Source organism: Ruditapes philippinarum, unplaced genomic scaffold, assembly GCF_026571515.1.
Source record: "Ruditapes philippinarum isolate M1 unplaced genomic scaffold, ASM2657151v2 ctg890_1_1_1_1, whole genome shotgun sequence".
NCBI classification, from domain to species: domain Eukaryota; kingdom Metazoa; phylum Mollusca; class Bivalvia; order Venerida; family Veneridae; genus Ruditapes; species Ruditapes philippinarum.
In genome coordinates, this window is record NW_026861270.1 from 110,913 (window position 1) to 126,639 (window position 15,727).

Sequence of the window (15,727 nt, forward strand, 5' to 3'; positions counted from 1 at the left end):
ATCTGCAGTTTCAACATAAAGTGTTATGGGTTAATAAACACACTGGTGGGTCAGATGAGGATATTGAAGCAATTCAACAAAAGAGTAGATTGATCTTCCAATAAATCAATTAACAATAGCCCTTTATTTATCACCAATGTCAAGTAGCTTTTATATCGTTGACTCGCACGAACATGATTTAAGCGAATTTCCCCATACTGTCTAAAGTTCAGGTAACAGTCTTCTTATTCATCCCATTTTTTTCATTCCAGTGTGTGTTCTACTTTCAGAATTCATCTAGGATTGAGTATCTAAAGTCCCAGGTATGGTATTAATAGAAACCATTTTCTTTTAATTTGACATGAAAAAATGCATGTTATATTTCTATGTTAGTCACTTTTGTAACTATTTCTATTTCTTGTTCGAAAATTTGTTACAATTATAATATAAAAGAAGAGGGTCATGATAGCCCTGACTCGCTCACCAGAAACAACTGCTTTTTAGTGTTGGACATTATCCATTGTCAATATTTTCTAATATTAAATTTGAGCATAGAATACGTTTAAACAATAATTGAAAAAAATTCCATGACCTGGGGCATTTTAGCTTTAGCTTAAACGGGGCCAATCAAATTAATTTGAGCAAACTTGTAATAAAACTACAAAGTTTGATGATCATCTATCAATTGTATCAGTAGGAAATTATGTTCAAAGTTTTTCTATTTTTGGCTTTTAATAGCCCCTTAAAGGGGCCAATCAAATTAATATGAACAAAGTTGATAAAAGAGTACCTAAGAATGCTACAGACAAAGTTTGGTGATCATGCATCAATTATTTCTGTAGAAATAGACATTTAAAGGTATTTCTATTTTTAGCTTTAACGGCCCCTTAATGGGCTAATCACATTAATATGAGTAAACTTGATAAAAGACTACCCAAGAATGCTACAGACAAAGTTTGGTGATCATCCATTAATTAGTTCTGTAAGATGTCTAAAGGTATTTCTTTTTATAGCTTAAGCTGCCTCTAAGAAAATACTACCTATGTATGCTACAGACAAAGTTTGGTGATCATCTATCAATTATTTCTGTTGAAAAAGACATTTAAAGGCATTTGTACTTTAAGCTCTAGAGACCCCTTTAAGGACTCAATCAAATTAATCTGGGCAAACTTGATAATAGACTATATCAGAATGCTTCATACAAAGTTTAATGATCATCCATCAATTAGTTCTGTAGAAATAGGCGTTAAAAGGTAATTCGTTTTTAGCTTTAGCGGCCCCTAAAAGGGGCCAATCAAACTTGATAAAACACTACCCAAGAATGCTACAGACAAAGTTTGATGATCATCCTTCAATTAGTTATGTAGAAATAGACGTTTAAAGGTATTTCTATTTTTAGCTTTATCGGCACCTAGAAGGGGCCAATCAAATCAATATGTGCAAACTTAAAATACAACTACCCAAGAACGCTACAGACAAAGTTTGGTGATCATCCATCAATAAGTTCTGTAGAAGAAGAAGGTTAAAGGTTTGTTTTCTAATTTTAGCCCTAGAGTCCCATTAAGGGGCCGATGACTTTAATATGAGCAGACTTGATAAAAGACTAGATCAGAATACTTCAGACAAAGTTTGGTGATCATCCATCAATTAGTTCTGTAGAATGTGTACAATCAGAATCTTCAAATTATTGGTTAGTGTTTCGGTACCGGAATAAGTAGTGTACTGCCCGGGAGCCTTCTGAAACACAAAAAGTGTTTATTTTTTATATATTATAGTAATAATCAACACTGTTTAAAAAAACCAAAAAAACAAAAACAAACAAACGAAACAGCACACGTTATGTTAAGATTTCTGGACATTACGAAGATCAACTTTAGAATTCACCGAGGTGTTTACCGACAAAAATCATCTAGGACCGACAAAAAACTATATGAATAATTTTATTGAACAAAAGGCAAATGCCTATGAGTACATATATACAAACAATTCAATATAAATCATCATTAATGATTGTAATCGTAAAAAATACCAATCATCACTGCATGCAATGCGGTTTATGCCATCTGTCTGTTTTTGTATACAATCTGTGTGACGATAAATGAAGTCTTAGTAAAGCAGTTCGGTATTTATTGATGTTGACTATATATTGCAAATAAACACATATAAATTTTATTTATGATTTGTTATATATGCAAGGCATATTAATTTTATATTCTAAATGTCTTTTTTTCTTTTTTCTTTGTTATTTAGAACTTTTAAATATATGAGTACCAACACATATCTACGGACACGAAAAAACGGATGCAACGCGTATACTGGACGTTGATACCGACATGAAAAGATTTGTAACATTGCATAATCTGTTGCAAAATTTGTGCTGAAAATATCTTATGAAAATGTTTTTACTTTGTTTGTAGTTAATTTCAATTTTTTATTGAAGACATTGCATGACTATTTATGATTTCCGACATAGAAAAAAAGGGATCCTGTGAAACGAAGATTTACAAACAAGAAATTTTTAGAACGAGCTGTAAAAAGGACATGGAATACCTTTTTTTGTATTTTAATCACTTTAACAGTAGCACAGAGGCCATATAACGTTAAACCAAACAACATTTAAGCAAATGGCATGTTAACGGACTATTTTTCCAGCATACAGACAGAAAATCTGAAGGAATTCATTATTAAAGAAGTACAGAGAAATTACTGCTTGATGACATTCTTATTTCTTTCCAACAAGAATTTCGTTTCTGTTAAATACTGAATCCTCAAAAATTATTACTGACTGCCTTTCAGATATGTTTAACCCGCAAGCTAAAATCGGCGATAAATCAGTAAAATGTAGCGCGGAAATATCAAGTGAAACCGCTATTAAAGTGGCTTTTTCGTTGAAAAAGTTTTTTTATGCAACTTTCAATCTTCTCTTTCAAACTAACTAAGAATAAATAGTATTTAGTAAGTATAAGATTACACGCATATTTTACCTGATCAGGTTCAATATAATACCAAACTTGCTGACCATTCTTGATAATTGTTCATAAATAGGTGCCTGACATTCCGCTATATTTCAGTAAAAGAACAATTGAGAGCTTTAGTTTTGCTTCAATTGTTTTCAAGATATGGCCCTTTGGGGTTAATTTAAGATGGTCTCCAGGGTTGTACTGAGATGCCAAGTTTATAAAACCGTTTACAACTACATAATTACAGTTTAGAACAACTCTGTTTAAAAATGATTTATTTTACTGAAAGATATATAGATAAAATAATATAAATGAAATTAAAAATGAACGAATAAAAAATGAAACAAAAAAGAATTAAAATAAAGAAAAAATGTCAAATAAAAAAAAATGTATTGATATCGTTTACACTCAGAAAAGCGATAATCGTCATCAAATCAGATCCAAGAGAGTTTGAGTCATTGGCTGACATTGCTGCTTTATGTAGATTTTCGGCACTATACTAGACAATTTGTTTTCTAAGAATAATTTTTTTTTTTTTACAAAGAACTTTCTTTTAAAATAAGTTCATGCAAATAACCGTTTCTATTGATATTTCTACAACACCATTATTATATTATTTGCTGTGCACACAACTCGTTTTATTAGCCTCGTATCAAATTGTAACATGAATGCTTATTAGTTGTATGATCATTATATTGGTGAATAACCTGGCATTTACCTGTTGCATATAACTCGAACAACCCATGAAAGTTATAAGTCGAGTTATCATGTCTGCGTTTGTGCAAGGATACAGCCGTTACCCCGTTAAAGTGGCGGTCCTGGTTTTTACATCTCCGATATAGAGCGCCTCGTTGCAAAATACCATTAGAATTGTTTTGGTAGACAGAGTGATAAAACCTCCGGCCATTGGGCTACAAAAGCAGTGAGTTACCAATCCACCTCAGACCAACCCCATTGAAATTATTACATTTTTTGAGATGTTAAAATTTACAAAATAGCAAAAATAATTTGTGATCAGCAAATTACGTGTTTCATAGCTTAAGTTTTTCCGATCGACTGTCACGTTCATGTGAATAGATGATAACCGTTATGGACTGTCACACATTTTCTTTCTGCCGATATGAAAAATTGGTACTTTTGATATCCATTATGATGTGTCTTTGTTTATTTCAAAAGTCACGTGGTAGAACTTTTTTAAATCCGTACTAGTATAATTCCAGTATGGCTATTGGTAATCAACGATGTGTTCAGTATATATTACAAATTATTCAAAAAGTCATGTGTTAGGTTAAATGACTAATATAGTTGAATCACATCCGCGATAGCACAAAATCGAATAGAAACTTGCTTGATATGACAGAGGTCTTTGATACGAACACCATCGTTGTTAAGACATGTTTATCTGTGTGTTTTCTGCAATATAATTTAATGGAATAAGCCAAGTGCTAACATTGTAGACATGGTTACGGAGATAAAAATCTATGGGTACATTATAGACTGTTAAGACGACATTAGTTGGAACTCATACGATAGTAGCAGAGTTCGATTGATTGGTGTGATTTTAAGTGACACTGTAAAGACTCAAGCTTAACTGGTGTAGGAGGACCTCGTGTTTCCCTTCGATTATTATTTAGAGTTGACTGGACACCTGAATAGAATTATCAACATTCGGTTACATAGCTTGAATGCTTCCCAAACTGACAAATACTAAAGTTATCATCAGATATATACAATATCGATGTTTCATCTATATTTCTCTGTCCATGAAATAATAATCTAGTCCGTTCAGCAGCTTCACAAATCAACCGGTCATATCTAAAACGTATGCTGTTGTTACCAAATGGACACACTTTATAGAAGTGATGACAAAAAAAGCAGTCAGAAAATCATTCAGGGTGCATCCTTAAACAATACGTATTATAATTGTATGCATAGAACATGCATTTTACTGTTTGTAGCCAAAATCCGACTTTATCTGTGTTTTGACGTGATATACTAGCATGCAAAATATAAAAAGTCATGCATATCCCTCAAAACTTATTATGCGGAAAACCAATCTTATACAGATTGACTGCTGAACAACGCCATATATGAAACGTCCCGAAGATTCGGGTGAATATACAAAAATAATAATACGAAATGAATAAGTAAAAAGAAAAGAAATGTGAAAAAATTAAGTGCAGAATATCCTTTTTCATATTTTGTAATGTTTCAGAAGAAAGAGCCTTAAATAACATTCAGGAATGTAAAATAGAAATAAAATAAAATATAAAGTTACGCATTATTTATTGAATGTTTGCTATAAGATATTTGTGGAAATGTTGAATCTGAAATCCGTATAGTAACACACATGTATATTGATTATGTGTCGAGAAGCCTTGGGAGCATAATACTGCCACCTGTATGCTTGAACAGAAAGGGAAAAATTCCCCTGCTTGCACTTAAATAACTTATTAAAGTTTCCTCCAGAATGTTTCGAATAGCACAGTAAACTCGTTTATACTCTATACTTTTCGCACTATAATCTGAAACTAAATACAGGCCAATAATCGACTGTTCCTTTTTTATCCTTTGATAAGTAAACTTGGGAAACTACCTTGGTAAAAATTAAAATCATGATGATATGCAACAATTTTATTACCAAAATTACACATTCAAATTAACAAAAGCATGGCATGTGGTGTTATAATTTGTCTGTTAACGTCAAGGCCTATCAATCACAAATTTTACAAGCCTTCTAAGATATAAGGAACATTACTCCTTAAATCATTGCTTTTATAATAATGTCATTTTTTTTCAATTGTTCATTATCATGATTATCAAGTATTCTAAGTTTTATATTGGCGATGAGTTTTTTTCATAGCTTTTCGAAATCATTCTACTTGACAAGCAATTTTGACAAAAACAAAATAACAAGAGACTATACTTTCAGAATTATGCCCAATGTCTAACAAATGTGATTTGTCATTATATGAAAGTATTCTAAGATTCGTGTTGATGTTTTAAAAATGGCCTACAATAAAGTTTTGCATGACATCGATCAAAATAGATCCACATTTTCTTCGAAACAGACGAGCTAAATATCAAAAAATGCTTAAACATTAAAAAACATTTTACATATATTTGTTTTAGTGATCAAAAATCATCTTTAAAAACGGTATTATGCCCTCAAAGTGTAAATGATGAGAACAGTTAAAAGTTATGCAATTACTGTTTTCAAAGTTATATTTCTTTTCAAGAATAATCAATAACCCATGTGACCCACTTAAATTTCTGTTAATTTCCTTCTGAATGTATCGCTTAAGTCCACTGAGTCTTCTTATCATATCTTAGGGAGTTTAAATAATATATTACCCAAACATGTATTGCCAATAACCATTAAATAGTTTTTTGACATGATTTATACATGTATTAGTTTTGAAGAAAACCAAAAAGGTCGCTACATGCAAAACAACTATGCTCTCAGGAGGAAATGATTTTAAGATGTTGATTGTCGATGTATATTAGATGACCCACATTATAAAAAATGCAAAAAAAAAAATACAGAGAAATAATTATAATAAATACAAAAGAAGAAGCAGAAGAAATGCAAGGATATCCCCCGCTATATATGTTAAAACACTAAATAATATGAAAATAAGATGTCATGACGGGACAACATGGTTGGTATTCGTAAAAGTTTTGGAAATAAAATACAGTTTAAAGTAAGCGGACAGATAATGTCAGTTTTTTAATCCACAAGTATAAAGGATTTCAATATTTAATTATATTAAACATAAAAACAGTTTAAAAGCGTTTGGTTATTACATATTCGTAAACAACTTATTTTACTTTCAGCAAAAACTTTGTAAATAATACAGTCTAGTTTATCGAGCTTCTTTTTTAGTTTCCTCTATACAGCTCTATGAAATAGGTTACAATATAAAACAAGAAAAAAACAATAACTGGTTGAACCGGGTGATGCTCCCCGAATCGATTTTATTGATAGTGTCAGAGTTATGCCGCGGACACAATTCAAAATGACAATATGAACAAAGGGCAATAACTCCAAAATTACTTAAGTTAGAGTTACGGTTCTTGTGCACTACACATCTACCAAATGAGATTTAGCTACCAACAAAGTTTCTTGTTTATATCCATTATACTTATACAATGTTCAAAGTTTAAAAATAGACAAAGGGCAATAACTCCAAAATTAAGCAAGGCAGAGTTATGATTCTTTTGCACTGCACATCTACCTGTACCTCTTGTTGTTACAGGGTTATGTCCCTGACAAGAAAAGCGGACGAACAAGCATCGACTATATGCTCACCCTTCGGTGGGCATAAAAAATCAAAATCAAAATCAATCCTTTTGAACTAAAAACGTGACAATTTTTAAATTAAATATATATAAAAGGCCACATGAATGAGACATTTAAACAACAGAAGACTATAAATAAATACCCAAAGTTAAGCGCAATAAAGCATAACCATGTTTTAAGTTTTACATTCTGTAATACATAATATAAGGAAATTATATTTTGTTATCACAAGAATCATGGCATTCATGTCGGGAATTTGGCTTTTTCTTCTTTTATTTATTCCAAATAAGAAATAACTAAACTAGAAATTTAACCAATGACAATTTTGTAGTGGACGGAAATCCAAGACTGTTGAATTGAGATTCTTCAAAAAAGACTCCTCAACCTTAAGTAGTATTAAATGGTAGACATGGGTAGTTATAATTTATGATATTCATTCATTTATTCATTCATTCACTTTTAACATCTAAAACGGGAAAGCATACAATTCTACTTTAAAGCTTACATGCGTCTACCTGATATAACCATTATCCATCTTCTCGTAGACCTGCGTGGGTTATTTTAAAGGAGAGGACATAATAAAGAATGTACGGTTTAATAAAAGCTGCTTTAGAAATTTTATTATATGACAAAATGTAAGGATGCCGCCCTTCTTTGTTGATCTTGTTTTTCATATTGGAATATATAAACAAAGAAGCTGAATTATTCTATAGTAGTTTGCAAGTACTTTAATTTCTTCTCCCTTTCTCAAAGCACAATGAAAGTAGGGTCATCTGATTTTATGTGTTTTCCAACTGAATCTATAATAAACTTAGAATTAATGTTAATTAACAGGTATAAATGATGCTATGGTGCAGGGACGTACGGGCCAAAGTCAGTTATAAGTATGCTACATTACTGCCTCGAAAATCAGAGATTTCGAGAGAAAGCTTGCGTCATGCACGCCGATAGCTGTGGTTGTGAGTATTTTTACCGTATTTTCAATTAAATATTAGTAGAGCATTGAACATTCCAATGCGACAATTTACAAAGCATCATTTTAATTTTTAAGTTCAAATTGTGAATATAACTTGAGTAACAGCAAAGATAAAAAACAACTGAACCGGGCAAAAATGTGCGCAACACGTTATACTCTAAAAGTTCGGTGCCATTTAAGTAATTTATATGTTCAAACTTACAAGTAATTATTGGTTTTATAATGACAGCTTTCTTTTATTTTGCAGCACTTTAATACTTTTGGCGTTTCTTAAAACTGCAGCTATAATTGTTTCTATCGCGCAAGACAATTTTTTCATGAAGCCCGCTTTTATTTTTTAAAGCTTTTTATTTTTTTTAATTTTTTTTCCATTACTTACTTATCGATCATTAACCTGAACTATCGTTTGCTTCTGTTAATATTTGGCAATTTAGTTTGATGATATTGATTTAATAATTTGTATGACAGTCAAAATTAATACTACTTAATTTACAGAAAATCAAACTTAATACAAACCATATCAAGGATTGAAGCAATGTATAAAAACAAGTATTCATAACATATATTGGGCTGTTTGAATATTTGATTATATAAAATATAATTGAATCCAGTTATCTTGCCATTTTTCCACTAAGTCTCTTTCCATACTTTGATATAGTTTAGTCTGGTTTAATTTGCTGATGCGAGGGTACATCATCATGTGTGAAGACTTGACAATGATTTTTTATATCTCTTTCTAAGTATTAATGAAAACAAAGCTTTAATACGTATGTGCGTTGCTTAGATTAAGGGAGCTTAACGTCATTATGTACAGACGTGACAGACATAGAGAGTTGCTTCCCTTGTATACCAGAATATTCAATCTTACGCGTTCCAAAGTTCAGGTTGAGACAGGTTGAAAGAAAGGTAAGACACATTTTTATTTTGTTTCCTTCAAATTGTAAAAAAGAACTTTATAATCATTTTTCTCTATTTAGATTTAATATTTCTACCTTTCATGTAAATACAAATATAACAATACTAAAAAGTTAAATCATCTGAAATTTGGTGCTATTTTGGTACAAAAGAGTATTATTTATTCCAATAGAAATAGGGCACTATCTATTAAAGAATTCATCGAGTTATACCTGTAAACCAAGTAACAATAAAATGTCGCGTAGATCATATTGGTTTAACAATCAATCGATATGTTGAATAAGTAGCATATTAGATATAATCGGTTGTTGCCTAAACAAAATTGTTTAAAATCGCTGCCTTTTAATTCAGTAGACAATGGTTACCCGTGATATATCCTATACTTTGATCATATCAAGTTCGTCATGAAAGAGACAAATAAAATGTAGAATGGATATAGTATATAAAAAGAAGGCTTTTCCGGCGGTATAAACTCTCAAATTGGATACCCGAAAAGGTAATGATATTGCTTTCATAAAACCCCATTGGATCACTCACTTTAGATCTGATCATCTGGACTAAAATATTCGAGTTATAATTATTAAGGTGTTTCTTAATTACGTATATCCATGTGAAACATTAAAAGATTTAACATATAAATAACATTGTGACTGTAACTGTCAGCTAATTTCAACTTTATACTATGTTAGTTAGGAAATAGATATCAATTCTGAGTGCATTGTTGCAGAATAATGCATGGTTTGAGTTCAAATGCGTATTAATTCGCCTATCGGCCTTCGTGATTATATTAATACGCATTTGAATGAAAAACGTGCATTATTACACAATAATGGACGAAGATTTAATATCTATTTCCATTCTAACTCGTCATGTAAAATATAATAATTACTATATAGTTGGACTTTACGTTTGGTGATTTAATTTGTTTTCGCCTCAGAGTTTCCAATAGAAACGTTCTTTAAAGGCTGTTCCAGTGGGTTGAAAAAACTGGCTGAAATCTACCGTTTGAAGAAACATTTTGAGAATAACGAATATTGAAAACGTTGATAAATTTTTGTTTGTTTATTTTATTTCTCTGTATATTTTTCAAGCGAAATACAAAGTATTAATAGCGAGCTCGACGAGCTGACCCGAAGGGTCTGCTCGCAAAGCGAGCTTTACGGTAACGCGAGTACCTGCTAAGTGATGGTTTCCGAAAAACCGAATTGGACACATCGCAACTTTTCGAGTTTAAAGATAACGATAAAAACTAAGGAATTCTGACTGAAAACGGATGTGTAGACTGGTCATCGCGCACGTCTATTGGAACCATAATTGGACGGGGAACCACAATAACGGAAGCTGTGTATAAAATATCGAATGACAGTTTTAAAACGGAAAATGAAAAATGAAAATTGAAGGCGCCATTTTGTTTGAAAAATCTGATAAATAAAAACATTTTTTGTCGAATTTTGTTGTGAAAACTATCTAGAATGAAAGAAAATGGTCTAACTAAGAAAATGAATCCGAACACCAATATCTTTTATTCAGTCGTTAACGCTGTACAGACGTTTAAAGTATTGTTTACGTGACGTCACAATGTAGCGCCAAACAGCACGTGCAAAACAATCAAATCAAGTACGCTATTTTAATGTCGCAAACCTTTAAAATTTACATTTATTGAACTTTTAATAATCTTTATTTCTCTTGAAAAATTACATAGTGAAAAAATAAACACCACACAGTTTTATCAACGATTTCATTTAACGACAGGGGCGGAGCCATATTAAACACAGTACGTGTGACGTCACACGCACTCGTCACTGCATTTGAAATAAAAATGAGAGATTATTTCATACTATTTCAAGTTAAAAGTACATCGAACTCGCTTTGAGGCTTTGCCTTTTTCATATTAGTGAAATAAATGTGAAATTTAACTCGTTTTCGACATTGAAAGATTCGATTGTGTTTGCACGAGCTGTTTAGCGCTATATTGTGACGTTACGTAAACAACACTTTAAACGTCTGTTCAGTGTTAACAACTGATTTAGAAATATTGGTATTCTGATTTATTTTCTTAGTTAGACCATTTTCTTTCATTCTAGATAGTTTTCACAACAAAATTCGACAAAAAATTGTTTTTTTTTTATTTATCAGATTTTTCAAACAAAATGGCGCCGTCAATGTGTCGGTTTGAAAATACACAGGGGGGGGGGGGATAATAAGAACGGCGATTGCATTGTTGTAGAATAATGTACGCTTCCGGCCTTCTTTGTTTATATAGAAACATTTCCGATTGTGTTAGAATATGAAATTGTTACACCGCTGTATTATTGTAGATGTCTTTTTCAGACAAACATGGATGTATCCCGAAAAATTATTGCTGAAACGAAGCAGAGCCTGGAATTATACTGCCTTCCATGTGATCAAGATGGTTTGAAAGTGTCGGTTCATGGATATTGTCGAGACTGCAAGGAATACCTCTGCAAAACTTGTTTTGAAAATCATACAAGGCCGAAGCCATGTAGGAATCACATTCTGCTTGATATAAACGACATGCCAGATCAACGAACGACTGTTAATATAAATGAAAAAGCATATTCCGAAAACTGCACCAACCATATGGATAAACAACTGGAGTTCTATTGTAACAATCACAAAACTGTGGCATGCTATGTCTGTGTTGCACTTGAACATAAAGAATGTAAAGCAGAATATATTCCTGATATGCCAGGAAACGTATCTCGTGAGTTGACAGATTTGGACAAAAAGGTGGAAGTATTAGTCAAGAAATGTGAATATAACATTATGAAGGCTTCAGCTGCTAAAAAACAACTAGAACAAAGTCACGGAAAAGTTGTTGAGGACATACGGCTTTTTAGGAAGGAAATAAACGACAGTTTAGATCAGATTGAATCGGTGATGATGACAGAAGCTGAAGCTGTTGTTAAAACAGCAAACTTCAAATTGGAGAATATTATGGTTGCTTGCGAAAAATTAGCCGGAAAGGTGACAAGTTTACAGTCATTTCTTAACGCCTTGATGGAGGAAAACAAGCCTCATAAGATTTTCACTGAATTGAAAAATGTCGGACCACATTTCATGACACTAGAGAGTGAAGAAATACAGATTGTCAAAGATAATATGGCATTTGACAACATTCGATTTGATCGGAACGGAAAGCTACTTGAGCAGCTGAAAAGTGAGAACAGCTTTGGAACAATTTCAACATACAGAAAACCATCAGCAGATACTGAAATATATGTCAAATATGATAGATCGCTCAACGTGAAATTTCCTTCTGATAAATCGCAAAGTAATGTTGTTGGGATGGCAATGGTTTCTTCCACTCGAATGATCATTGCTGATTATAATAACAACAAAATTAAAACAATAGATGTAGAAACTGGAACGCTGGTGTCAGAGAAAACCCTGACTTCAGCACCACTCGATGTTACAAAACTTCCAGAAAATAAACTTGGCGTTGCTTTACCTAACGAAAGGTGTATCCAGATAATGTCTTATACCGATACAAGTTTGCCTTTAGATCGTCGCATAGATGTAGGAGAAAGATTTTTTTGTGTAGCTTATTGTCAGGACAAGCTGGTAGTGGGCAGAAATTGTAATCCAGGGAAGCTGGTTATTCTTGATTTAGACGGACAAATCATACAGGTGTTTGATACTCCTGGATTGTTTGATGGACCTAAAAGGATTGTTATCAGCAGAGATGAGATGTTCATGTATGTATCTGATTACTCTCGTAGCAAAGAAAGCAAGTGTGTAAAGATAGACTGGGAAGGTAATGTTGTGCAAAGATTTGAGGATCAAGGATGTGAAGGCCCTATAGGAGTACAAGAGTTGGAAGATGGTACTTTGTTAGTTTGCTTATACTCAAGTCACAAAATTGTCAGATTGTCGAGCAGCTTCAAAGAATGTAAAATCACTTGATTAGAGGACATAAACCTTTCCTATCAACAAATTGTAACATACAGTGAAAGTAATCACACGTTATATGTAAGTTGTTCTTTTGAGCACGAAAATGTTTTAAAGCATACAATAGAAGTATTCAAAATGTGAGATGGATAATTGGTATGTTTTAAATGTGAATATATGCTGCAATGTTGTAAATTGTATATGATCAGTGATAGTCACATTATATCATTGGGAACATACTAAATACAAAATTATATATCGTTATCAAAGTTGGTTTATCTTGGAGATATAATAGATATCCATCCAGTTGTTAGAAAAATGTATAATAATGAAAGAAAATATCTTTTTTCAAATAACTGATAAATGGTGATTGTCATTTATATATCATTTTAAAGAACACATTTTTTATTACGTATTTACTTGTCCAGTAAATATTTGCTTTTCGTATTTAAATAATACTTCTGCTTCGAAGTATTTACATTTAATTGATATTTCTGCTTTGAAGAAGTGTAAAACCTATTTTTCTTGTCTTTTCGTAAATATTATTTTGTTTTATTTATAATTACTATTAAAAATTAGTTTTGTCTTTTTTGATTCGATGGAGTAAGAATGTGTCAATACATATAATAGATTTGTAATAATAACTAATTGATTAACGATGACTTTATCGGTGATTTTGAAATTGTTTTACTATTTATATGCCACATGGTTTGATATCAGCTGTATATGAAAGCATTTTTTGACCTTCGATATTTATTATCTTGCAGAATCTTCACATTCTTAATGCTACATTTCATATTAATAAACAAGAAAAATATTACATACATTCGTATTCGTATTCGTATCAATACACATGTAGGTGTGAACTAATTTCGTGTTCATTAAAATTATTCCGGTAATAGACATATAACAATCTTATTTACAAATTGTAAAAGTGAATTGATAAGACAACGATCCCAGAAGCATTTAAGGTAATAACAATCATTGAGAAAAAAATAAATGCATATAAATTGTAAATTTGTGTATGACAACTCACCCCCTAAACAAAACATAATAGACTCAACCAAAACAAGCGTCTGCTTCTTTACCTAACTATGTAGTTGCATGACCATGATTAGCAATAGCAAAATAGAGAAAAACAGAATCCCTTAAGAAAGCCCAACACGACAAAATTGAAAAACCAAGTTTAAGAGCTAAAGCTATTATAAAAATTATACTATGGCCACAGCAGATTTCGAACAGAAAAAACTTCTTTAAACAATAGGAGGTTTACCTCATTATTTGTATATTATATTATGTCTTGTGATAGTAAATTTGCGTGCTATGTAGTGCTGTTTTTGCCAATAATTACAGTATATAAAATTCATGTTTATATGATGTATGATGTACTGAGATGAATAAATTTGATTGATTTGAAGTGGAATTTCGTTAATCATTCGTTTATTCAGTTCAATTGAGTTGTTTACAATAATACATATACACGTAAATGAAATAAAATGTGAGAAAAAAATAGGGTTACACAAGATTAAAAGATTTAAAATTGGAAGTAAGTAATTTGATTAAGGTATCAGACACAATTAATTTCGCGCCTAATTGCGTTCTAATAGCTAAGAAATATTATCGCCAAGGATTCGCCAATTAAATCTGCATAACAGAGTCTTTACAAATATCTAAACTGATGAAAACATTAATCAAAGTAATATATTAAAGAAACTATAACAAGATTGCATTTGTAATAAAAATCCTTTGCCACCAGAACAATGTAACAAAAGAAGTATACCCTTTTATTTGTATACATTTGAACTTTGCCATAATGTAAGAGGGTCTAGTGAATTTTGGGGTCAAGATCATAGTTGAGCATTTAAAATGAAAGGCAATGCGCAGATGTGTCTCTTTTCATATACAAAGGCCATGGTGTAAAATTGATTCAAAATACAATAAGAATTTTGTTATTTACAGTATTATTTAGCTGTATTAAACTTTGAAATGCAGTTGCAGTAAATTTCTTAAATACTATCTTTTCCATTAATCTTTACCTATTTCTGGAAACATAAAAATACATTCATAATTTAAAATCATCTTTACATAAATGTTGTAAATAATAATTTCCTTATAATGGGCTCATCTCTTTCATAAATATCCTTGCAAAGCAAACATTACTCTTTAGGTCATGATCTCTAATCATTTCTAAAGATAGAATCTTTGAAAGCAAACATCTCTCTTGTCATTCAAGGCCAGATGCATGATTATTAGATTAGAGCGTGTTTATAAAGTAATAATACAAAGACGGTAGATCTCACCATATGTCGACATAAAATATTTTAGTTGTAAATTGCATATGTTATGACTATATTGATTGTGGATACAATTTAATATAAACGTAAAGCTGAACTTTTGATTGATCTACTCTAAACTTGTTTAATATCGATTTCTTTGCAAAGTGGGGTAATTAAATAATATGATAAAGCATATCAATATCTGACGGAAAATCAATCTTCCATTTGTACATTGTAATTGATTGACATTTATTTCATTTGAGGAAATATATATTTCTAACGTAAAATGGTTGGTTACAGCAGTTGAAAACATTAGATATATATCTTTTAATCCACCAATTCTGATGAGCATAACATATGTTACAAACAGGTCATAGTACATACAATCAAATACATATGGTAACAT

The 15,727-nt window shown here is 31.3% G+C and overlaps 1 protein-coding gene across 1 annotated transcript; it reads left to right on the forward strand.

Moving 5' to 3' along the window:
* Positions 1–9,464: 9,464 nt before the first annotated feature.
* On the forward strand, positions 9,465–13,465 carry LOC132715112 (uncharacterized). The gene is made up of 2 exons (XM_060698095.1): positions 9,465–9,629; positions 11,465–13,465. Exon 2 carries the CDS (start codon positions 11,471–11,473, stop codon positions 13,058–13,060), a length of 1,590 nt encoding a protein of 529 aa, XP_060554078.1. The 5' UTR covers positions 9,465–9,629; positions 11,465–11,470; the 3' UTR covers positions 13,061–13,465.
* Positions 13,466–15,727: the final 2,262 nt, after the last annotated feature.

Coding starts and splice junctions, on each gene's coding strand:
- LOC132715112 (XM_060698095.1), top strand. CDS start 11,471: ATGGATGTATCCCGAAAAATTATTGCTGAAACGAAGCAGAGCCTGGAA.